The 24419-nt window shown below is 56.1% G+C and overlaps 4 protein-coding genes across 6 annotated transcripts; 3 read left to right on the top strand and 1 right to left on the bottom strand.

Moving 5' to 3' along the window:
• Positions 1 to 861: 861 nt before the first annotated feature.
• GLA (galactosidase alpha) lies at positions 862 to 6444 on the top strand. Its single transcript, XM_050974495.1, has 7 exons — positions 862 to 1064; positions 1275 to 1449; positions 1632 to 1809; positions 3269 to 3360; positions 4208 to 4369; positions 4951 to 5148; positions 5294 to 6444. Exons 1-7 carry the CDS (start codon positions 895 to 897, stop codon positions 5555 to 5557), a joined length of 1239 nt encoding a protein of 412 aa, XP_050830452.1. The 5' UTR covers positions 862 to 894; the 3' UTR covers positions 5558 to 6444.
• Positions 6346 to 10380, bottom strand: RPL36A (ribosomal protein L36a). Of its 2 annotated transcripts, none has more exons than XM_050974496.1 (6): positions 10286 to 10380; positions 9944 to 10049; positions 9205 to 9272; positions 7572 to 7694; positions 7431 to 7486; positions 6346 to 6811 (listed from the first exon to the last, which is right to left on the bottom strand). In XM_050974496.1, exons 1-5 carry the CDS (start codon positions 10286 to 10288, stop codon positions 7466 to 7468), a joined length of 321 nt encoding a protein of 106 aa, XP_050830453.1. In that variant the 5' UTR covers positions 10289 to 10380; the 3' UTR covers positions 6346 to 6811; positions 7431 to 7465. The 2 variants fall into 2 exon arrangements, with proteins under 2 accessions (XP_050830453.1, XP_009097716.1); XM_009099468.4 differs by having other exon boundaries at positions 6346 to 6808.
• An 895-nt stretch (positions 10381 to 11275) lies between these two features.
• Positions 11276 to 22127, top strand: BTK (Bruton tyrosine kinase). Of its 2 annotated transcripts, XM_009099467.4 has the most exons (20): positions 11276 to 11360; positions 12338 to 12413; positions 14257 to 14437; positions 14601 to 14699; positions 14891 to 14959; positions 15488 to 15569; positions 16805 to 16933; positions 17039 to 17106; positions 17598 to 17779; positions 18072 to 18134; positions 18394 to 18448; positions 18774 to 18856; positions 18966 to 19093; positions 19234 to 19308; positions 19650 to 19821; positions 20090 to 20306; positions 20558 to 20622; positions 21070 to 21188; positions 21296 to 21453; positions 21562 to 22127. In XM_009099467.4, exons 3-20 carry the CDS (start codon positions 14297 to 14299, stop codon positions 21631 to 21633), a joined length of 1977 nt encoding a protein of 658 aa, XP_009097715.1. In that variant the 5' UTR covers positions 11276 to 11360; positions 12338 to 12413; positions 14257 to 14296; the 3' UTR covers positions 21634 to 22127. The 2 variants fall into 2 exon arrangements, with proteins under 2 accessions (XP_009097715.1, XP_050830518.1); XM_050974561.1 differs by lacking the exon at positions 12338 to 12413 and having other exon boundaries at positions 11297 to 11360.
• A 63-nt stretch (positions 22128 to 22190) lies between these two features.
• On the top strand, positions 22191 to 23582 carry TIMM8A (translocase of inner mitochondrial membrane 8A). Its single transcript, XM_030228991.2, has 2 exons — positions 22191 to 22402; positions 22780 to 23582. The coding sequence occupies exons 1-2, from the start codon at positions 22280 to 22282 to the stop codon at positions 22939 to 22941; spliced, it is 285 nt and encodes a 94-aa protein (XP_030084851.1). The 5' UTR covers positions 22191 to 22279; the 3' UTR covers positions 22942 to 23582.
• Positions 23583 to 24419: the final 837 nt, after the last annotated feature.

Raw genomic sequence — 24419 nt, 5'->3', positions numbered from 1 at the left:
GCAGCCCCCAGCCCCTCAGGCAGCCCCAGCACTGCTGAGCACACAGAATTACTGAGGTTTGGAAAAGATCTCTGAGACTGAGTCTAATCTGTGTAAACCAGAGCATGGCACTGCTTGTCATGTCCAGTCCATGAATACTTCCAGGGACCCTGACTCCACTTTGCTGGGCAGCCCATTCCTGTGTCTTATCCCCTTTCTGTGAAGAAATTACTCCTGATGTGCACCCTGAACCTCCCCTGGCCCAGCCTGAGATCCTGTCCCTGTGATCCCGTCCCTGTTCCCCGGGAGCAGAGCCCGACCCCGCCGGCTTCGCCCTCCTGCAGGGAGTTGTGCAGAGCGATAAGGACCCCCCTGAGCCTCCTCTTCTCCAGGCTGAGCTCCCACACCCCCCTCAGCCTCCCCTCATGGGATTTGTGCTCCAGACCCTTCCCCAGCTTTATTCCTTCAGCAGCTCCACGTCCTTCCTGGGCTGAGGGCCCAGAGCTGGATACCGGACTCGAGGTCTGTGCCTCAGCAGTGCCCAGCACAGGGGAACAGCTACTGCCCTGCTCCTGCTGGCCACTCTATTGCGGTACCGGCCAGGTGCCACTGCTCTCTCGGCCAGCTGGGCACGCTGCACACGGACGGTGCCGCCCCGGTCGCGGCTCTCCGGGCAGCGCCAGCATAGCCCAAACCGGCCCCGCCGCCATGGGCCCCTACACATAGGTCACGTGACACCGCCTCACGTGACACGCGGTAGGGGGCGGGCCGATGCGCGCCTCACTGTCCGCGATTGGCGGAGAGGCGGGCGGTGCCGCGCGGCGATTGGCTTCGCCGTTAGCCCTGCCTGCCGACACCCCGAGGATTGGGCATGCGGGCTGTCAATCAGCGGCAGTCCCGCGGCGCGGCGGGGCGATGGCGGCCGTGCGGTGGATGCTGCGCTGGGTTGCGGCGGCGGCGGCCGCGGTGGCGGCGGCGCTGGCGCTAGACAACGGCCTGGCGCGGACACCGCCCATGGGCTGGCTGCACTGGGAGCGCTTCCTCTGCGCCACCGACTGCGCGGCCGAGCCGCGCCGCTGCGTCAGGTACCACCGCGGGGCACGGGGAGCCCGGGGCAGCGCAGTCACGGACAGCCGGCCTGGTGCTCCGGCAGCCGCTGTGCCTTCCCAGATAGCGGGCAGCAGGCCCCGCGCTCCCCCGGGTGCCCCTGCCCACCCAGCCCCGCGGCTGTGCCGCTGGTACACAGCAGACGTTCTCCGCTTTCTTTCCCGGTGATGCGCCCTGGCCGTGGCCAGCGAGCAGCTGTTCGTGGAGATGGCTGACAGGATGGCTGCCGAGGGCTGGAGGGACGCTGGCTACGAATTCATCTGCATCGATGACTGCTGGATGGCCCCGACGCGGGACAAGCAGGGCAGGCTGCAGGCGGACCCCAAGCGGTTCCCCGGTGGGATCCGCAAGTTGGCCGACTACGTGAGTGCCACCACGGCACGGTGGAGACCCAGCCTGGGAGCAGGGGAGGGCAGGACGGCTGGGTGGATATCGCTGCTGAGATAAAGCCCTACCTGCCACAGTGGGGTTTTGCTTCCCTGGCTGCCCCAAATCTTCCTCCTGCCTTGTGACTGCCCCATCCCAGGGTCTGTTTCTGTCTGCAGGTCCACTCCAAGGGTCTGAAGCTGGGAATCTACAGCGATGTTGGGAGCAAGACGTGTGCTGGCTTCCCTGGCAGCTACAACCACTATGACCTGGATGCCCAGACATTTGCTTCCTGGGGTGTGGACCTGCTCAAGTTTGATGGCTGCAACTCTGAGTCACTGGAGCTGCTAGCAGAAGGTAGGCATGGGCTCAAGGCAGCTATTCCCATGGGGGGGAACATTCTGCAGGCAGCAGCAATTCTAGGCCCAGCATCAGGCTCCAGGGACTCACTTTTCCCTGAGCATACTCATTTGAGGGACTTGCTTACAAAAGCAAATCTGAGGCTCTGTTCTCAAGGCCAGGGTGTTGAGTGTTGCTGTGTTAAGTGTTTTTATTTGCTCGGTCTCCTGGAGCTGTCCTTCAAGCACAGCTCAGAGCCTGTATCAGGCTGAGCACAGACACATCAGCTGTGTGCTCTCGGGGTGGCTGTGCTCCCTCAGCTGTTAACTCAGCACAGGCTTTGCCCCTCTACAGGGCCTGTACTGCAGAGCCCAGAGCACTTCACACACTTAACCCTTAATCCCTTTGGTGGGGCCTTGTCAATGTGAATCAGCCTGAAGCTAGAACAATTTGTCAGCCATGAAAGGAGCAGTTAGGATGGCTTTTAACAGATAAAAATGAAGGGAATTATGGCATAAAAATCTACTGGGGTTTTCCTCTTAAAGCACACCAGTGTAAATACCACTTCAGAAGTGATTTGCACAAAGGCTGGTGAGCCAGCAGCTGAAAGCTCAGCACCTCCCTGTGCTGAGGGGACTTGGCTACAGCCTCTTTTGAAGCACAGGCAAATTCCCAGTGCCACAGGCATAGATTTATGGGAAGAACACTTTAACTTAGAAAGCTTTTTTCTCTTGACTGCACTCTCTGCCTGCTGGCACAGTCAGCACCACCACGTTTGGCAGCAGGAGACCTGCACAAAGTCCTGTCTCTGCCTGGCAGGGACAACCTGCCCAAGTGACAATGCCATACAAGCCAGATGGTGGGGCATATGCCAACTGCCACAGACAGGAGCACAGCTCAGCACCCTGACTGACAGCTGAGCTGAGAGCTCCTGCTGGATCATATGTGTAACCCAGATACAATCCAGTTGTACTGAAGCAGTTCCAGAGGAGAGAGCAGACTTTTCATTCCCTCCCTGCCAATTGGAAGCGACTTAACAGGGCTGTTTGGGGACAAGGACAGGAAAAACTCGAGCTTTTGCATTCCTGCCCAGTCCATATGGCGCAAGGGCCTCAAGAGAACCTACTCCTACATCACCCAGCAAAGCTGCACTGCCTGACAGATATTGACTTGTGTTTCCTGGGTATCTAGAGGGAAAATGCCATACAGGAAGGCTTTTAACCTCTTCCCCTGGCTGTATGTACAAAGGGATCAGCAGTCTTGGAGCGACAGCCTGCCCAAGCAAAGCCCCTGTCCTTGGCAGGTGACCAGCTGCAGACTTTAGATTGCCCTGTTCTCCCTGTGGTGTCTCAACCACAAAAATGTGTTCAATCATAATTTTGCAAGAGTTGAACTGAAACCTGAGCCTGTGACATTGGCTTAGTTCTGCTGTGTGACCAGGGAGGTTGTGTAACCTCTGTCTGTGCTCTTCCTCTAGGATACAGGTGCATGTCTCTGGCCCTGAACAAGACTGGAAGGAGCATTGTGTACTCCTGTGAGTGGCCTTTCTACTTGAGGCCTGTGCAGCAGGTAAGAAGTGCCTCCCAAGGTTTATCCTGGGGCTTAAGTGGGAAAAAAACATTTAACATTGCAAAACAGCATCCTGAGAAACTTGCTGCTCTCTGTTCTGACAGAGAACAAGGCTGTAAAACAGAAGAAAAATCCTTTTCTTCCAGAGCCCTGAAGCATTCCTGAACCATTGCTCTGCTGAAACAGATTCAGTAGGATTCTGCAGCATGAAGGCACAGCCCAGATGGAGCGTGCCAAAAAAACCACAGCATCCATCTGCTTCCTCTCTCCAAGGAGCCAAGCAGCTAACAATTGGCAGTGCAGACACACAGCCTAGCAGAGAGCTCAGTGTAATTCCTCCTGGACACAGAGTGCTGCAGGCTCAGCCTTAAAGACAGCTCTGGGGACCACAAGAGGCTTTGTGACATCCTCCACATTGTTCAGTGACAAATTTCTGCCAGCCAGGGTCTGTGATTGACACGTTGCCCTCCACCCACAGCTGAAATTAAATGCATTATTCACGAAAGGGTGTAAACCCAAGAAATAGCAATAATTACTGGGATATTACAGTTTAATCCCACTGGCCTTGTCACACCTTCAGTAAAATTGGGAAGGAATTTTGTAACAGAGCTGGTGGTCACAACTGTTCTCCCGAGGGGAGCAATAGTTTTGTCTAGAACATGTCAGAGTGGAGTTCCTGGGCACAAAGCATTCAAGGGAATCAACATGCACTACATCATTCAGATAGCTGGTGAAGGAAGGTGTTACCCTGGTTCTCTCCCAAGCTACCTTTGGTCCAGTCTAGCCTTGTTGATACTCCTGTTGTACAGCCAGGTGCTCTGTCTAATCACACTCATTGTTCTGGCAGCCCAATTACACAGAGATCAAACAGTACTGCAATCACTGGAGGAACTTCTATGATGTCTATGACTCCTGGAGCAGCATCAAGAGTATCTTAGACTGGACAGCACTTCACCAGGACACCATTGTGAAGATAGCTGGGCCAGGGGGCTGGAATGATCCTGACATGGCAAGTACAGCAACACCCACCCCACTTTAAGCATCAGCAAAAAACCTTCCCTCAGCTGTGAGCAAAGAATGGGAAGGGAGAGAACTGGGGGAGAAACACTGAGGGGAAGGGCTCTGATGGGACCCTGGGATCAGGATGTTGCTAAGAAAGTCCAGGGTAGAAAGGGAAAGAGAACTGCAGCTATGCATAGTACTAAGGATGCACCATCTTTGTGTGATGCAGCCTCCACAAGCAGTACCAGCTCAGGACACAGGTGTGGCATTGGGGGACAGTTCCCAAGGTGCTGAGGTCCCACCAGAGTGAAAACCCCAGGGTGCCAGCACTGCAAGAATCTGAATCCAGAAGCATTCTCAAACACTGCCTAGCCACTTAAAGAACTCTCTTTACTTCCACCAAGGACTCATCCTAAACTGCCACGCAGTCATGCCTTGCTTTTCCCAACCGGCTGGTCCTGCTCCTGGCGCTCAGCCTATCTAGCCAGGCTCCAAAGAGAGGTCCCACCCTGTGATTTGCCGGTACTGGTGGCCCAGATTGTCCCCAGCAGTTAGTGTTATCAGGCACTTTTTGTTTGCTTGTCATAGCTGGTGATTGGAAACTTTGGGCTGAGCTGGGACCAGTCAGTGACTCAGATGGCCATGTGGGCCATTATGGCCGCTCCCCTGTTCATGTCCAACGACCTGCGGCACATCAGTCCCGAGGCCAAGTGGCTGCTCCAGAACAAAGAGGTGATTGCCATCAACCAGGACCCACTGGGCAAGCAGGGATACCAGCTTTCCAAGGTACAGCAGGAGGGGGGCATGGGAGGAATGGCTCAGGGTTTGGGAATGGGAGCCCATTTGTTCCTGAAGCCTGCTGGAACAGGCATGAAGATCACCACTTCAGCCTCCCACAGCCTAAGCCCTGGGTTTGTTTTCTCCTTGGCAGGACAAGAACTTTCAGCTGTGGGAGCGGCCCCTATCTGACCGAGCCTACGCTGTGGCAGTGCTGAACCAGCAGGAGATTGGAGGACCCCAGAAATTCACCTTCTCCCTCACTTTACTTGGCAATGGGCTGGCCTGCAACCCAGCCTGCTCCATCCGACAGGTGCTGCCAGCCAGCAGGGACTGCGGCGTGTACAGCTGGATCTCCTCCCTGAGCGTGGAGGTGAACCCCACAGGCACTGTGCTGCTCAAAGTCCTGCCACTCTAGGCAGCACAAAGACAATCTTTTCCTAAGCCTTAGGCTCTGTCTGAACTTGTGGCAGGAAATTCATCTCCTTCTTCCAAGCAGGTGCCTTTCTTTTCAGGCATTCATTATCTGAACTTTCAACCAAATGTGACAAATTGCCATCACTCCATCATCAAGAGGTGACAGAAAAAGAGTGAACAGCAAAGCAGGGCCCCTTTCCCTGGCATCTCACCCAACTCCTCCTCCTCCACGGGGCTGGAAGGGCTCCAGCAGGGCGGCAGCTCCTGTTTACACCCACTGCCACTACCGAGCAAGGAAAGGCAAGGGATGCACAGGCAGCATCTTACAGCTGTCCTTGAGCATTTTAGGGACAATAGGAAAACACACCTTGGCCACCTTGCTCTCTTTTCCAGACGAGGACACAGTCCAAGAAAAGCTGCTCCCACCCCCACTAAAGAAACCAAACACTTAACTCAGAGCATGGACATGCACTTCCATCTTCTGACAACTCAGGGACTGACATGAACCATTGCACTTCTTAGCAACTTTCTTGACAGCTGCTATCAGGCCTTAGGACTCAAGTTTTTGAGGGTTTCCCCTCACTCCAGGAATCTCTCTCCAGTGGTTGTGACTTCCCTTTAGATGACAACTCCCTCTCCACCCTTCATATGGCCACTGGAGTCCCCTTTCTCCATGAATCCTGCATCCCAGAAATCCCTGAGCGCTCACTTCCCACTGCTGGCAGCAGCCTTTAGGTTGAATAACATGGGCTCTCCTAGACAGGAGAGGGATAATCACTAAAGCAACCATCATGTTCAAGTATTTTATCTTCTGATTACAATACAATCAGGATTTTTTTATTTGTTCTTCTGTGATTAAGCACTTTGATTAAAATCCCTTTAAAAGGCTATGCTTTTTCTTACTTGAAGTGTACAAGAGTACAGCGTGGTATCTGAAATTAAATAATGGTTTAGAAAACAGGCCAGTTTGTTCCAGTCACGTAAGTTTTTGTGAAATTTGTCACTAGAAACAGCACTCAGTAAAACTGATCTAATACAGCCATACAGTCTATCCCACTGCTGCCTACACAAATCTGAAAATGCTATCACATCAGCCAATATTTAATAACCAAAAACAGATTCCCTTACAGTTCAGTAACTGAGTGCTCTCAGTCATGATGAAGATGTGAAGAGGCATCTCTCCATCCTTCAGCTCCATTTCTACCACAAGAAGTTGCCCACAAGGGTGAACTCTGCATTGCATTCCCAGCACCTGCTAACAGCAGACTTCTTACTCACAGAAACGTTCCTCTCTAAGGGGCAGCTGTCCTGGAGGCTGTTCCCACAATCTACCACACTCTGCTTGTTGCCCATTTGAAACTTCACTGCTGTGCTTGGCCTTCTTCCTTCAAGGAAAATGCTAAGAGGAGCCAGCAGTTGGCACAGGAGAAGGCAGCTGATGCCTGTTACACCATGTGCCAGAAGCAACCACAGCCATGGAGCTGTCCCTCACCTCTCCGAGCTGCCACAGCTAATGGTACCTGCCTAATGGTGCAGGTATCCAACCCACTGGCTGCTCCAAGGCCTTTGCTCCTCAGGGCAGTACAGCTGTCTGTAAAAAGGGGCCTACAGCCAAGTGCAGGGGCTGTTCAGGGGAGTTCATAAACGAGCCTGCACCATGTTCATGCACAGAAGTCACTGGCACCCGTTACAGAACACCTCTTGGAAAGACAGTAAAGAGATCCCAGCTACTGGCAGGGATTTTACAAAAGCCAGGTTAAAAACTGGTCCGTTAAATGGTTCTGTAAGCAACACCTCCCTGCTGAGCTGATGTACTCACAGCTCCCACCCCAAGAGAAAACACATTAAGAAAAGCAAGGGATCAATCTAATTACTTTAATACGGTCCATAACGATGAGCAGGATGATGCTCAGAACTGGATCACCTGGCCCTGAAAGAAGCAAGAGACGAGAGTGAGTATATTCACCACTGAGTACTGCCCCCCTTTCTCAGCCACTCACAGAATACAAACTCACCTTTCTCTTCTTGTCTCCTCCCAGCTCAAAGTGCTTGCACCTCTTAATTGCCAGCATCCTCTTGGACCTGCAGTTGGGCTCCACACACTCCAGCCTCAGCACAATCTTCTTGGTGGTCTTGGCCTGGGAGGAGGAGCAGGATGTTTCAATGAACCACACATCCCCAAGCAGACAATCTTTAAGGGAGAACTTGTTCCCGGCACTCCTGAATATTCAGTTTGTTCCCAAAGCATAGAGTACAAACACAGGCTACCTCCACTGAAAAGGCAGCACTTGAAGGATCAGTACAGGAGTGAAGTGGATAGATATCTTCACAAAAAGGGCACTGGTAAAAGCATTCAGTGGGGCAGGCTGTTTCCTGCAGGTATGACCCATGCTGGAGAAATCTGTTCCACTCAACAGAGCAAGAAACTCACACTTTTAGTGTGGAAGCACAGACCAGCAGTGCTCAGGAGAAATCCAGAAGAAAACTGGGCAAAAGAAACACCTGGAAGCAACACAACTGGCAAATTTTCTCTGGAAGGAGCAGTGACACAACAAGCTCAGTGCAGACCTGCAGCTACTCAGAGGCTGGATGAAACCTGAAAGACTGCAGAGGGAAGAATCCAAAGCTGGGAGGCTGCTGTAGCAGCTGGACAGGGCTGTAACCACCAGCTAAAAACCTCAGCCAACCATCCATACAATGCTGACTGGGAAAAAACAGAAATGAAAATTGCAATGTACAGGTAGAGAGTGCCAGCAATGCAGCTGCTTGGTGAACCCTGCTTGCAGAAGCATTTTCTGTGAGGTCTCCCCACTTCCAGGCACAAAGTCAACTTGAAAACCCACTGCCTCTTTTTTTCTTCTTGCTGGAAGGCTTCCTGTACATCTCCAGCAGGACACCAGGGCTTCCCAGCAACAAGCCAAGCAGCTCTCTGAGCATAAGTAAATAATTCACACCAAGTAACAAACCCACCCACTGGGGTTTGCTTCCCTGCTGTAAATACACCAAGTAAGCAGACAGCTCCTTTCCCTTTGCCAAGACCTTCCCCTTGGGCAAGCAGTGAAGGAAACATTCCTTTCACTGCAAATATCCCTCCCAGAAAACCCACTCCCTTGCAGCATCAAAGCTGAGAACCTGCTCTGCCAACACAGCCCAAGTCACCCTGCAAATGAGGAGCATCTCCATGAGACAGCACAGCAAGGAGATGAGCAGTGTTCTTGATAGGAGCTTGCAAGGGAGATGGAGGAATTTTTACAAGAGCACAGAGTGACAGGGCAGTGGGAAATGGCTTCACACTGACAGAGATTTAGATAAGAGAGTAGAAAGAAATTCCTCCCTGCAAGGGTGGGGTGGCCCTTGCACAGGTTTCCCATAGAAGCTGTGGCTGCCCCTGGATCCCTGACAGTGTCCAAGGCCAGGCTGGATGGGGCTTGGAGCAGCCTGGGATAGTGGAAGGTGGCCCTGCCTATCGCAGGGGGCTGGAACACGATGGTCCCTTCCAGCCCAAGGCATTCTGTGATGATGAGGGGACACCTGCACTGCCAGACAGCACTGCCCTAACACAGCCAGAACAGAGGACTGAGGAACCCTCCCTCAGCTGGGCACGGGTTGCCAAAGAAGTTCCTGTTCCTGAGGAGCAAACCCACTCACCTTTTTACGGAAGATGGGCTTTGTCTGGCCCCCATATCCGCTCTGCTTCCGATCGTAGCGCCTTTTTCCTGTGGGAAAATGCCCAGGTCAGCCAAAAACCGAGGAGGTGCTCCAAGCACAACTGGTACTGCCTACATCCCAGCACAGCCCAGCCTGTCCCTGCACAGCCCAGCAGAACCAGTGCCACGGCTCTTGTGCTGTCCCCAAAAGTAGAACCTTCCCCTGACTGTGCACTCTCAGGACACACAACGTCAAGGAACTTGATTTATTCAGAGTTCTGTGCAAAGGGTGATCCGTGGTAAATCCTCAAAGCCAGCATACAAAGGGCCAGAGATATTTATACAGTCCTGTTCAGGTGATATTTGCATAATCAATCCACATCGGTACGGGTGGAGCTACCAATGGATTCACTTTCACCTCGACTTGAAGGCCCAGCACATTTTAAACTCACAGCAGGGCTCTCTCTTGGCTGACCAGCCTGGGCTCCAGTTGCGCTTTCACAGCCAGCCAAGTTCACCCAGAGCACATTCTCTAATTAGTTAAGTAGTTCTATACAACCATCGGAAACTGCTTTATCTTATTTTTTCAGTTCCCTTTATTGTACAGCACACTCTTTAGGCCAAGCTGTCCTCCCCAGGCCATACAAAAGTTCCCAATCTACACCACCCGTGCAGGGCACACGACACTCGGACCGCACGCAGCTCCCCTGGGCCGCGCCCCGGAGCGAGCCCGTGCTCACCCTGCGCGTAGAGCGAGTCCTTCCCCTTCTTGTACTGCGTGACCTTGTGCGGCTGGTGCTTCCCGCACTTCTTGCAGTAGGTCCGGCGGGTTTTCGGCACGTTCACCTGGAGAAGAAGGAGAGAAGCGGTCACGGCCGCTGCGCATACGCCACATCCCGCTCCGAAGGCCCCGCTCCCGCCCTTCCCCTTCCCTCGGGCCCTGCGCTGCCATCCAGGGATGGAGAAGCCCCCGCGCAGGCCTGGCCGCCCAGCACGCACCCATGGCAGCGGAGGGAGCCCGGCCCGGCGCAGCCGCGGGGCGGATGCCGGCGGATGGAGCCCGGCCCAGCCCCAGCACTCACCATTTTGGCGGCGGCGGCCCGGAGAGAAAGCGCTGACCGGAAGCGGAAGTGAATGTGAGCTGGGGACCATAGAGAGGAGCGAGCAGAGGCGCACAGGGCACGGCGCCCCCTGGCGGTGGGAGGAGAGCAGCCATGGGAGGGAGGGTGGGTCTGGGACGGGGGGTGTGAGGGGTGGGGAACCGTGGGGTCTGCCAGGTGCAGGTGACACCCAGGTGTTTGAAAGACAAACTGTGTGTCAGTAGAGTTCCTGGTTAAGGTTTAGGGCTTGAAATGTTTCAGTGATCCCAGACCTGCGTGGAAGTTAACAAGGTTTGGGAAGAAGGATTTACCCTTACAAAGAATGCAGAATTCAGGAGCCCAAGAATGATTGGCAGAACTCTCAAGACAAGGATGTAAGTAGAAAAGCTAACTCAGCAACTGTGAAGAAACAGCTCTGAGTGGATAAGAGAGATTCCAGATCACAACACCAACTCACCAACCACCAAGCCAAATGAAGAGGAAAACTGAATATGTGGCCTAATTAACAAAGGAATTGAGAGAATCATTTAACGCTGCAAGACAGAATACTAATGAATGATGTAATCTGTAGTCAATGGAGATTAATGTTTTCATTTGCTAAAACGTTTAAACAGTGATAAGTTTTCATAGTTGCTCTGCTGGCTTTGTGAATTTGCCACCAAAACCTCTTTCCACACAGAACTCTAAATAAAAACACCTCTGGTTTGTGTGGGGATCAGTCCCATCAGGTGAAAGAACCTTTTTTGGGACAACACAGGGGTGGTCAGCCAACTCATCCAACACCTGGCAGTGCCCAGAGCCCGGGGCAGGCTCCTGGCCTGGCGACCCCACGGCAATGGCCCAGCTGACTGCAGGAGGAAACACAAACGCTGCCTTTGAGTCACAAAACGAAAAAAGGGGAACCGAAAGGGTGGGGTTGGCCAGCCCCGTCCTTCCTCCCTGCGCACCCTGCCGTCTCTCCCGGTCCCTGCCGCCACAGCCTCCCCGAGCGGCCGGGTGGGCGCGGCGGGCCCGGCTGACCGGAGCGGCGGCGGGACGGGACGGGACGGGACGGGCGGTGAGTGAGGGGCCCCGGGAGCCACGGCCGGGCAGCGCTGCCTCGGGGCTCCTGAGCACCGGCGGGGCCCTGCTGATGTGGCTGAGGGACAGCCGGGGTGGCGGGAGGCTCCATGTGGCCTGTGCCGGTGGCCTCACACCTCTGCTGGGCTCCGTGAGAGCAGGAGAGCCGTGCTGGGCACAGGGCACACGGGGCAGGTGAGCCCAGCGGGGAGGGCTCTGCCTGGTCCCACAGCCTGGAGAGTTCCAAGCAGGTGGCATCATACCCTGTCACCTGGCCGAGGCTGTGGGGAGCAGGGAGGTGGAGGGGGTGCCAGGGGCTGCAGGCTGTGCTGGAGCAGGTAGTCACAGCCGTGCGAGGGTGCCAGGGCTGCCAAGAGCAGGGTTGGGGTCCTGCCGGTGTCTTTGGCTATTCCTCACCTGTGCTTTTCGCAGTGGGCACTGCTGGCGTGCAACTCTGGCTTTGCTCACCATGCAGGAAGTTTCCCCCTCTGTCCCTCCCACCCATGGTTTTTGACACCCTCAGGGCTCGACCTGAAACATGAGAGCTGTGAAGTTTGTCACTCACAGACACTCTGTCACCCTTCCCTCTTGTCCCAGGCATGCCCGGTCCCTGCCAGCCCCACATCAGAGCTAGCCTGTGCAGGAGGGGTGGCCCTGGGACCATGGTGGGACACAGTGTGCAGTGCATGAGGCCAGCAGCGTGTGCCAGGCCTGGTGGTGGTCTCAGAGCACGCTGGGCAGAGGTGTGAGCATGGCAGGAAGTCACACTGGCTGCAGGGGGGGACACAGGACATGCCTCCACACACCTACTCGTCACTGCTGTCACAGCACAGCAGTGGTGGCTGTGGGGCTGAGCCTTGTGGGGCGCCCACAGGGACACAGCAGGTCTGGTGGCTGTGCTGGGGACAGGGAGGCTGTGCCACGATGGGGCACAACAGCCCTCTGAGACACTCGTTGTCTTTTCCCCTCTGGCAGTTCCATCCAGAGGACACAGTGAGCACGTGCCACCTGCCTGGCACTGCTGGCCATGACCCCACTGCTGTGACTCCAGGTAAAGCTCCAGGGTGCCGGCACTGCAGTTGGGATGGGCTGGAGACCAGGGCCCCTCTGCTCAGCCCTGCGTCTGTGCCAGGGAGGGCAGTGGGAGCCCTCCTGCTTTTGGGATGCAGGATCAGCAGCCACACTTGATAAGTAGGGAAAATGAGGGACAGAGTGGTTCTGGGGTCACTCCAGGCTCATCTACCACCCTGCCAGCAGTCTGGGGGTCAGGGCGGCCACACCAGCCACCTGCAGGGACCCCAGATCCCTCCTCCTGAGGCCTCAGTCAGCACACTGCTGTTTTTTTCCGAAAGGCTCTGATGACTAATTTTTAAGTTGGGCTTTTTTTGACCACCCAAACAAGCTGGAAAGGTCTGAGCCATAAGAGCCACAAGGAGGGAAGAGGGAAGCCTGGGAGAGGGAATCCTGTTTGTCCCCAGCCTCTCTGGGGACTGTAGGGCAGGGTTAGTACTGCAGCAGCAGGGGCTGTGCTGGGAGGGTCTGGGCATTGCCAGCAGATGGGAGGACACCTCTGCTCCTTGTCGCCAAGCTGGGGCTTGCCCTGGAGAGAGGCACAATGTGTAGGACTGGGTCCTGGCATCTTTGTTCCCCACCTGACCGTGTTGTGAGTGAGCCAATGCCCATCTCCTGTGAGGGGAGACTGGATGGAATAATCAGCTGGGGAATGGGCGAGCTGAACCCCTGTCTCTGGCCTACCTCTGAGCCACCCCCTGAGGAGGTGGGCTGTGGGGAGCAGGGGAGAAAAACAGCTTCTCCCAGGTTACTTTCCAAAGCTGTGCTTATAGGAGGAAAAAAGAGGAACAAGGTGAGGGTGAAGGGGAAGCATGGACAGGCAGGAGACAAGAGCTGGGCTCCAGGAGCTCACAGCTCAGGAGGGGCTCTGCACAGCTCACTCATCAGCTCCCCAGACTGCAGTCAGGTGCTGGTCACAGCCCACAGCTCCAGCCACGTGGCTCTGGGGGGTGCTGGGCCTGCCTGGGGGTCACTGTTCCTGCGCACAGCATGGAGGGATGGGGTGAGATGCACGGGCTGCTCCAAGAGATGCGCCAGGACGATTTCCAGTCCCTAAAGGCTGGGCAGCAGTGGAAGGCAGGGCTCTCATGAGCCCTTTCCTGCACTGCCCTACCCTGGAGAGGTGCAGGGGAATTTTGTTGATGGATGGGAGAGAATTTAACCCCTCTGCCTGCTGGCTGGAGGCAGCCCTTCTAGCCTGGCCACTGACAAGTGCGGCTCAGAGGGGAGGAAGGGGAGTTGAGCTCCATGCCTGCACTCCTGCAGGCTCCGTGGACACACAGGGGAAGGATGACTCCATGCTCTTGGCAGCACTGTGACTTTTCAGGGCCAGGACCTACCCACAGCTTTTTAGGGACTGGTCTCCCGTGACCAACCCTTGCACGCTGCCAAGTCAGCACGTCCCCAGCACGAAGAGGCTGCGGTGGGGCAGGAGGAAACAGCCCACACAGGCTCACATGCACAGAGCCCGAGGGGAGGAGCTCCTGCGGGGTGTCACAGCTGGCTCCGCGCTCCTCCCCGGGGCTTCAAGTTTCCCCCGTTTCTCTCTTTCTCCAGCTCTCTGTCCATCTTGCATATCCTAGGGGCCTCTTCAGCAGAAGGAGCCGTTTGGGGGTGGTGGCTTGCCCTGCAGGCTGGTGTGGGAGAGGTCACTTCACAAACAACCCACACTGACCTGCCGTCACCCCTCGGCGGCTGCTTCCCCCCGCCTGGGGGGTCCCAGCACCCCTGTCTGCCCTTGGGGCAAGGGGGAGAGTGCACTGAGTGAGGTCCAGCAGGTTTTGGGCTGAGCGAACGCCGTGTCAGCATTGTCTTCCCCACAGCAAGCCGGTGAGCACAGTACGGGGGAGACCAGGGGTTGACATGGCCAGTGTCATCCTGGAGAGCATCTTCTTGAAGCGCTCGCAGCAAAAGAAGAAAACATCTCCCCTCAACTTCAAGAAGCGCCTGTTCCTGCTGACAGAGAGCAAGCTGTCCTACTATGAGTATGACTTTGAGCGGGGGGTGAGTCTATAGCCACAGGGGCTGCGCCATGCCAGTGTCCAGGGGTCACCAGCTGTCCCTTGCCAGCGCGTAGCCCAGGGGGTGGTTGACAGGGAGAGGGGCTGGTTTGAGTCTCTCCAGGTCTCTACTTGGTGACCATTTGAACCAAGACTGTCTCTTGCAGCGCCGGGGCAGTAAGAAGGGCTCCGTGGACATTGAGAAGATCACCTGTGTGGAGACAGTGGCACCTGAAAACAACCCTCCCCCTGAGCGACAGGTCCCGGTGAGGAGGGTCCCTGGGGTGGTGGCAGTGGGGGACAGCCCTGCTTGGTGTGGGGGGCTGTGTCCACACTGTACCAGGGGTCTGGCTTGATGCAGAGCAGGGGCATGCAAAAAGCTGTGGGCCTGCTTCAGTGGAGATGCCAGCAGCTGAGCAACAGGATGGCAGCATCCATCTCTGCCTCTCTCTTGCAGAGGAAAGGGGAGGATTACAACAACATGGAGCAGATCTCAATCATCGAACGGTTCCCCTACCCCTTCCAGGTAAGTTTCACTGCACCCTCTTTGCTGGTTCACTCTGCCTGGTGGCAGATTCTGAGGGGAGGAACCCACAGGGGCCTGGGGTCAAACATGGCATCACTGCCCCGGTGCCAGGTGTCACTCAGCTGCTTGGAGACACTCTGCTGCTGTCCACACTGCTGGAACAGTCTGGTGAGCCTCTTTGAGCCCCGAGCCAGCTCTGTTAAGGATGGAAGCCTGCTTCTGAGCTCTGTCCTGCCCCTTTCAGTCCGCTGGCTGATGCTGGAGGGATGCTGGCTGCACACTCAGCCCCCAGCCCAGGTGCCTGCCCTGCTGGCACCCTGTGCACCCCCGGCACTCCGAAAGTCAGAGAAGGAAGTGGAAAGTCTCGGGGGAGGGGGCTTATTTTTAACCTCTTTGTCACGGTCCCGCGAGCACCGTGCAGGGCCAGCCGACACCGGCAGGGCTGGCTCGGGGTGGCCACAAGGCTCGGCTCCACCCATGCCTGCCGTGAGAGCCCTGCCCGCGGTACTGAGGTGAATGTTCCTGCAGGTGGTCTATGACGAGGGGCCCCTCTACATCTTCTCCCCGACGGAAGAGCTGCGCAAGCGCTGGATCCATCAGCTGAAGAACGGTGAGTGCGGAGGCTCTGCAGCTCCCTTGGGAAGCCAACACAGGCACAGCTGGGCCTGTGCCTGACCCACAGTGCAGGCTCCAGGGCTGGCTGGGTTGTGGTTACCTGTCCCGTGTCTGAGGAAGAGCTAGCTGCTCCTGCCTGGGACAGGTGGACACTGCCACCCTCTGCAGCACCACAGCTACCTCGGCTGAGGCTCCTTGCCTTCTCACAAACCTGCTCCAAAGCAGCTCAAACAGGCTCAGAAATCGTTGAGGGCAAGAGGAAATAGCAGATGTGGCCATATAGCTGTGCTGCCTTGGCATGTGAGGGTTGGGTGCCCTCACATGTGCTTTAGGAAACATGGACCACAAGCCTCTGGGAGCCATGGAGTATCTTCCCCAAACCACTTCAAGCCTTCCTCAGTGTTGCTGAGCTAATGCTCAGAGCTGGGTGGGTGCTCTCTCATCAAGCTGGGAGTGTGTTGCAGCAGCATTGTGGCAAGGGGCTCCGACCACCCAAAGTCTGCTGGAGCTGTATGTGCCTCCTGGTGTTGTGTGTGTGTGTTTCTGTGGCTTTGTGCTGGTAGGGTGGGATTAGCTGCTTGAGTTGACACGGGGAAGTTGGCTCGAGCAAGGCGGAAGAGGGGCAGGCTGATAACGGGGAAGTTGGTTATCTCACAAGAGCCCCAGCAGAGCAGCCAGTTCTCTCCCCACTTCCCTGCTGAGGGAGGAGGGCTGCTCTGTCAGCTCAAGCCAGTGTAGAATCCACAGGGAAAGGAGAGAAAATGCTGCCTTTTTGCCTCTGAGCAGGCACAGGGTGGTGGCAGTGCCCTCCTCTTCCCATGGAAAAGCCAGGCACAGCACTGGCCTCCCACCCCACTTCTGGGAAAAAAAGGGCTGGAAAGAGCTGTGATCCATGGGCCAGAGCAGCCTTGGATATTTTGGATGGCAGGAGGGCCAGGTCCTTCTGTGACTGGCTCCAAGCATGCTCATGCCCCTTTGCAGAGCTGCTCAAAAGCTTAAATCAGATCTGAGAGCCAAGCCTGGCCTTTCCCTGTGGCACAGGGCCTTCATGGCCACAGCACTGAAACAAGAGTGGTTAGAAACCTGAACATCAGGGCTCAGAGGACTGCAGCCCAGCTGAGAGGAAATGATTTAATGCAGCTGACCACTTGCATTGAGGGAGCAGAGAGCTCTTGCAGCAGGCTGGGGACACAGCCTTGGGTCACACGCACCTTCCCTCCTCTGCCACAGTGATTCGGTACAACAGCGACCTGGTCCAGAAGTACCACCCCTGCTTCTGGATCGACGGCCAGTACCTGTGCTGCTCCCAGACAGCCAAGAACGCCATGGGCTGCCAGATTCTGGAGAGCAGGAATGGCAGTAAGACACCAGGCACCCTCCCACTTCCTTGTCCCCCTGCCCTGGGGACCGCTGCACACACAGCCAGGGATCTTTTCTCACCCTGGCCCCTCCTCTGTTCTGAAGGTTTAAAAGTCGGGCGGTCACATCGCAAGACAAAGAAGCCCCTTCCCCCAACTCCTGAGGAGGACCAGGTAAAGGCCAACGTCAGGGTTTGCTGCTCCAAAGTGTTGGAGAAAAGATCTACCTGGAAAAAGCCAACATGTTTAATGACTGCTCAGAGATGTACAGGCCAGGACTCTGTTCTGGGGAGGGAGATCAAGATGGTGACCTAAGGGAGAAGGAGCTTGAAGCAGGGGATGGAGTCCAAAGACCTATAGGGAAGTCAAAAGATCTCAACCCTGAGGTTTCCCAGAGAGATTAAATCCCTGATGTAGGCTGGAGGAGTCACAGGTTAACCCAAAAGGTAAAGAGAAAACGCCTTTTTGTGGAGATGGGGAAAAATGTTTTGATAAAAAGTTCAGGGAGAAGAAATGGGTGTTCTGGTAGAGATACACGGGAGAGCTGAGACAAACACTGCACTGACCTTGCCTAAGACCACTGCCCTCCCAGGCCTGGGAAGGGTCTCACGTGGTGTGTGTGCCAGCCTGATCATGTCCCACAATCTCCCTCTCCCTGTGGGAAGATGGTGATGAAGCCTCTGCCTCCCGAGCCAGCCCCCAGCACAGCAGGGGAGATGAAGAAGGTGGTGGCCCTCTACAACTACGAGCCAATGAACGCCCAGGACCTGCAGCTGCACAAGGGCGAGGAGTACTTCATCCTAGAGGAGAGCCACCTGCCCTGGTGGAAAGCCCTTGACAAGAACGGGTGAGAGCTCCCACTGCCCATGGCTGTGGCTCTGCAATGTCGCCCTGCCTTGGTGCTCAGGCACTGGTGGGCAAACACACCCCTTGGGCACCCCTCGGGTGAGGACAGGCTGTCTGCCCATCTGTGGGCTGCCCTGGGGAGGAGGGGGAGGAGGCTGAAACCAACTGTGGTGTCAGCCCTTCCCAGATGGGTTTGCATCAAAGTTTTTGAGCCCATTTCTACTCCTGAGACAGGAATATCCTTTCCCCTTGGCCTCCTCCATCAGAGTGTGACCTGCCCTTTTCTCCTGCAGGAGGGAAGGATACATCCCCAGCAACTACGTCACTGAAACCAGAAATTCCCTGGAGATTTTTGAGTAAGAGAGGGCACAGGCACCTGGCGAGTTGCACTTGGTTGGAAACATTTTCCATTTGGTTGTTACCCTACACAGCCCCTGAGCCCAGCCTGGCTGGGTCATTATTCTCCCTCTTTCACATCCTCTGACAGCTTCCAGGCCCTGGTAGCCATCCCTGCCCTGCTCTTTGCACTGCCTGTCCTGGCTGGGCCAGGGTCAGCTTGGGCTGGGGACAGAGGTGGCTGTGGAGATCTCCCTGATGGCTGTGTCCCTGTTCCAGGTGGTACTCAAAGAATATCACTCGGAGCCAAGCAGAGCAACTGCTGAAACAGGAGGTAAGTGTTGCCTCCCAAGGCTGGGTCTACACAGCAGCCCTCCATGGGCTGTTCTCACATTGTGTCCAGCATGGGACCAACCCTGGCTTTTCTGGGAGAGGAGTGTTGCCCCAACAGCCCCAGGAACCTTCCCTATCCCAGTGTGAGCTCCTCCAGGCAGCCACTTCAGGAGACTGCCTCCCATGCAGGGACTGGAAATAGGATTCCTCTGACTCACTGCATCCTTTCCAGCCATGCTGTGATCTTCACTCACTTCAAGTTCTGCCTGTTACAGTCACACACAGTCCCCACAAACACCCAGTGCCCTTTTCCCTTTCTGTTTTAGGGTAAGGAAGGGGGCTTCATTGTCCGAGATTCCACCAGCAAGACTGGGAAATACACTGTCTCCGTCTATGCCAAGTCCTCTGTGTAAGTGGCTCTAAGAACAGCTTGCTCCTCTCTCAGAGGGCCCCTCCAGGCACCCCTCACCCTCTGCCTCTCCTCCCCATGGCACTGACCTCATGTTCTCCCTCTCCAGAGACCCCCAAGGCACGATCCGCCACTATGTCGTCTGCTGCACCCCCCAGAATCAGTATTACCTGGCAGAAAAACACCTCTTCAACAGCATCCCAGAGCTTATCACCTACCACCAGCACAACTCTGCAGGTCAGTGTTCTGGAGACAGAGTGAAGCCAGCAGTATTTGCTCTGGCACCCCCACCTGCCTGTGCCAAAGGCAGGAGTTGTGTTCCCTGCTGGAATGTAGCAGGTAAGCCTAGAGTGGCAATCTCTGCTGCTGTGTTTCAGGGCTCATATCCAGACTCAAGTACCCCGTGTCTCAGCACAAGAAAAATGCTCCTTCCACAGCTGGCCTTGGTTATGGTAAGCCAGCCTGAGCTACCTCATGGTTCCCTGGTTAAATAAAGGGTTTGTTTCTGCTGGCAGCAGCCTTCCCAGGCTGGGATCCTGGCTGTCCCATGGCTCATAGCCTTCTCAGGAACCACTTCCCAACTGCTCTCTGGTGACAGTATTGACCAAAAGGCTCTACAAGCTACCTTGCTCCCATTCCCTGGAGTTACAGGTCTCAGATGTTGTGGATTTTGTGGATGATTTTTTAGGCCACAAATGCTTGTGAGCTTTCCTTGGGCTTGCTAGATCGGTTGACTGGGAGCACTGTGCACGGAGGTCACCTGACCCACATTACACTCACACTCTTGTCCTAGGCTCCTGGGAGATTGACCCCAAGGATCTGACCTTCCTGAAGGAACTGGGCACGGGGCAGTTTGGCGTTGTGAAGTATGGGAAATGGAGAGGCCAGTACAATGTTGCCATCAAGATGATCAGGGAGGGCTCCATGTCAGAGGACGAGTTTATTGATGAAGCCAAAGTCATGATGTAAGTGGTGAGCACCATGCAGGGCAGTGCTGGATGCTCCTTACCAGAATGGCTGCGCTCCTGGGAGGTGTGCAGGGACAGTCTTGGGCACTCCCATACTCTGAAAAATGCATCCAAGATCCCACTGATTTTGTGCTGATTCCTCTGTGAGGTTTTCCACTGTCATCTGGGCCAGAAGCACCTTCCCTTTCCAAACTCTCCTTATTCACAGGTATTTCCTTTTTCCTGGCTTTCTAGATGCTCAAACTTGTCTTTGTCCCCAACACAGGAACCTGTCTCACGAGAAGCTGGTGCAGCTCTATGGGGTCTGCACTAAGCAGCGTCCCATCTTCATCATCACCGAGTACATGGCCAATGGCTGCCTCCTGAACTTCCTGAGGGAAACACGGCAGCGCTTCCAGCCTGCCCAGCTGCTGGAGATGTGCAAGGATGTCTGTGAAGCTATGGAGTACCTGGAATCCAAGCAGTTCCTGCACAGAGACCTGGTAGGGCTTTGGCTGCTTTTTTCAGGCAAATCCCACCGGGGAAGCCACCCCTACATAGATAAATAGGATGTTTGGAGGCCTCAGTTGCTCTCTGCTGAGGGCTTTCTAGCTTGCCCCAGTCCAGGTGAACTTGCAGGACAAAGTGAGGTGAAGTGGTCAGTGGGTGAGGATGAGATGAAGTTCACCTGCTACAGGGGGATGGGAGAGACAAGAGCAGGTAGAAGTAACTGCCTCCACCTCTCCATTCACAGGCTGCTCGAAACTGTCTGGTGAACGACCAAGGAATTGTGAAAGTGTCAGATTTTGGTCTTTCCAGGTCTGGTAGATGTGTCTGTGTCACTTTCCTGTCTCAGTACCCCACCTCCTCCTTCCACCAATTCTACACTTTAGTCTTTGTCCCCACCACCTCCAGCTCTGCTTTACCATTCTCTTCCCATTTCATCTGCTGGCTCAACCTTCTGCCTCTCCACTTCCCACCATCCCTTTCCTACTTTCCCTAGCCCTTTCCTTTCTCTCTCTGTATTTTCTTTCCCACCCCCAAGTCTCCTGGCTGCAGCTTTCTCTGCACATCCCCTTTTTGCTGTGCTTCCCTGTCAGCAAATCTCTTCTGCAATCCTGGCTAACACATCTACTGCTGAAACCCATGCAGAGCTGCAGCCTCTGGTCATTCTGAGCTGCCCATTCCTTTTGAGCTTGGTCAGTTGTGTGGAGGAGGGAAATGTGAAATCCAGGTGAGGCACCCTGATCCATTTTCCTGCTGCAGGTATGTGCTAGATGATGAGTACACGAGCTCCATGGGGTCCAAGTTTCCAGTGCGGTGGTCTCCTCCTGAAGTGCTGCTGTACAGCAAGTTCAGCAGCAAGTCTGACGTCTGGTCCTTTGGTAAGGGCACAGCATTGGTGATTTGGAGGTTGGGAACTCCTCTGCAAACCAGCTGCAGGCACAGGTGCTCCAATGCCATGAGCTCTCCGTGCTGTTCCCCCCAACAGGCGTCCTGATGTGGGAAGTTTACTCCCTGGGAAAGATGCCTTACGAGAGGTTTAACAACAGTGAGACAACCGAGCACGTCATCCAAGGCCTGCGCCTGTACCGGCCGCAGGCGGCCTCGGAGCGGGTCTATGCCATCATGTACAGCTGCTGGCACGAGGTGAGTGGCTTCCACCCCTGGTGACACCTCCAGCCACCCTGGCGGGGCTCCCCAAGGTATGGCTGGGGCAGACATAGGCTCCAGCCAGGCTCCCCTCTCGCCCCACAGAAGCCTGAGGAGCGCCCCACCTTCACCATGCTGCTGAGCAGCATCCTGGACATGGCTGACGAGGAGTGCTGACCACAGGCACTGCCCACTGACCCTGCCCAGCTCTGCCACTGACTGCCCAGCGGGACACACCCGCACACCGGCTGGCACAGTCCTCATGGACACAGCACGGGCGTGCAGGAGCCTGGGGGACCCCCCGGCTGCACCCACAGCTCCATCACACACTCAGAGCTCCATCACCACCCCAGAACTCCATCAGTGCCTTAGAGCTCCACCGAGTGCTCAGAACTCCATCACCACCCCAGAACTCCATCAGCACCTTGGAGCTCCATCACGTGCTCTGAGCTCCATCACACCCCTGGAGCTCCATCGTATCCCTAGAGCTCCATCACGCGCAGCTCCATCACCACCCCAGAACTCCATCACATCCCCAGAACTCCATCAGCCCCTTGGAGCTCCGTCACATGCTCAGAGCTCCATCACCGCCTCGGAGCTCCATCGCATCCCCGGAGCCTCATCACACCCCGCTCCGCTCCCCGGACAATAAAACGGTTCCATGGCCTCCCCGGCTGCGGCCGCTCCGCCCCGCCGGCAGGGGGCGCGCGGCGGGCGGGCGCGCAGGCGCGCCGCGGGCGGAAAGGGCGGGCGCGGCACCGGCGACACGTGAAGGTCGCGGCGCGGCGGCACCGGGAGGGACCGGGGGGACACCGGGAGCGCCATGGACCCGCCGTCCGCCGCCGGGCTGGGCGGGGCCGACCCCCAGCTCCAGCGCTTCATCGAGGTGGAGACGCAGAAACAGCGCTTCCAGCAGCTGGTGCACCAGATGACCGAGCTCTGCTGGGTACGGGCGGCGGGCAGGGCCGCCGGCTCCGGTGACCCGGTCGCGATGGTGGGGCAGGCTGGGAGGCCGCGCAGACCTTTGTCCCCGGGGGGAGGAGGCTGATGGGGACAAAATGGAGCCGCCGTGGGAGCAGCCCCAGCTCCGGTGAGCACAGAGCGGGAGGGGGCGGCTCTCCGGGAGCGGCGGGGAGGGCAGAGCCGCGCGTGGGGAGCGGTCGGATGCGCCCGAGGTGGGGTGAGGGTCCCGAGAGGATCGGGGTCCCGAGGTGGCGGGAGCGTGTCCGAGGGCGGGAGATGCCCAGAGGCACGGCCCCGGTGCGGGGTGGGGAGGGTCGGGCTGCGGTGCCCCCGGGACCAACGGGACCCCGCTGTGTGCAGGAGAAGTGCATGGACAAGCCGGGCCCCAAGCTGGATAGCCGGGCCGAGACGTGCTTCGTGAACTGCGTGGAGCGCTTCATCGACACGAGCCAGTTCATCCTGAACCGGCTGGAGCAGACGCAGAAGTCCAAGTCGGCCTTCTCGGAGAGCCTGTCCGACTGAGCCGGACCCAGTGCCCGCCAGGCCAGGCCCTCGCCCATGCCCACTCCTGGTAACTCCGCTGCCCCAAGGAGCCAGGATCAGCTCGGGGGGTTAGGATTTGATTACATGCCAGTCTCGGGGAAGTCGCAGCCAGATGAGAGCCCACAACAGACACAAGGACGCTGCACGTCGGGGTGATGTGCTGCTCCCGGCCCTGCGGGCCAGCGGCCACCTTTGTGCCGGCACCCCGGTGCCACGCAGGGAGCGTTTGGAACGTGCCCCTCGGCCGAGCAGAGGGTGCTGATGCTCGTTTCACGGATGCTCCCAGCGCTGATGGGAAGCTCGGCTCTGGGTGAGGCCAGCCCGCCTTAAGCAGTGCTGCACAAAGCAGCCCTCCTGGGCACCCCCTCAGCCACCCCAGGCACGCTGGCTGCGCTGCGCAGGCTGGGACAGGCACCCTGAGCCACAAGAGCGTGTTGGGAACAGTGATCATCCCAGGCAGTGCCACTGCTGGAAAATACTTCCAGGCTTCCATAGGTAAATCGTTCATATGGCCAAGTGACCAATTTTCACACTGCAGCACAACTCTGTCGATGCTGACTTGCTCCATTAACTGCTTTCCCTGGGTAAATGTAATAAATATTAACTGGGTCAATTTTTAATATGAGATTCTCCTTTTTTCAGAAAAATCGCTACTGAGAATGGAAAATCTGGCCTTCTTGTCACTTCCTCTCCTTCCCAGTTATCCTATTTATGGCAGAATTAGTAGGAAGGAGACATAACTGTCTTCTGGCTAGAAGGCCTTTTCTGAATTCTAACTGTTGCTCAAATAATTTGGTCTCATGAATCAGACTTGTTTCTGGGAGAGGCTGTGGCCTTTCCTCTTTTTCCCCAAAAGGTTAACAGCTCCTGCTGTCCTGGAGAGTAGTTTCTTCAGAGAGACTAAATGCAGGGAATAACTAACCAGCTGCTTTATAACCTCATGCACCTTCACCTGTGGAGGTCACTGGCAGGAGGCCTGTGGGTGTGTCTGGACCTCTGCCCCCAGGACACAAACAGGAGCTTCAAACTGGAAAAACAACCAACTACTGCTCAGCTCTCTGGGAAGGCAGCAGCATTTCAGCAGTGCTTATATGCTGCAGGGCTCTGGGAAGCCTGGAGTGACCCTGGCAGTGGTCTGGAGCTCTACACAGGAGCCTGGTAAAGCAGTTCTGCACACAACCCACTGCAGGGGCTGCTGGACAGAGCGTGTGAGCTCCCAGCATGGGTGTCCTGTAGCCAGCAGCCTTCCTGGGAACAAACTCAGGATGTGTTCAGCAGCTATGCAGATATAAACCCATGTCAGTGAGGACACAGCTGTCTAGTTATCTGTCAGAAACTTACCTCAATAGGCTAAAGACTAGGTTCCCACAGCAGGTGACTCCCTTTCCTGTCCTAACTTGAGTTTCTCTGGAGCACTCACAGAGTTCTTCCTAACCCTGTGATCCTCCATGCCTTCC

This window comes from Serinus canaria, chromosome 4A, assembly GCF_022539315.1.
Source record: "Serinus canaria isolate serCan28SL12 chromosome 4A, serCan2020, whole genome shotgun sequence".
Lineage (NCBI taxonomy): Eukaryota > Metazoa > Chordata > Aves > Passeriformes > Fringillidae > Serinus > Serinus canaria.
Note: the sequence above shows the minus strand (reverse complement) of the source record. Positions and strands in the feature narration are given on the sequence as shown.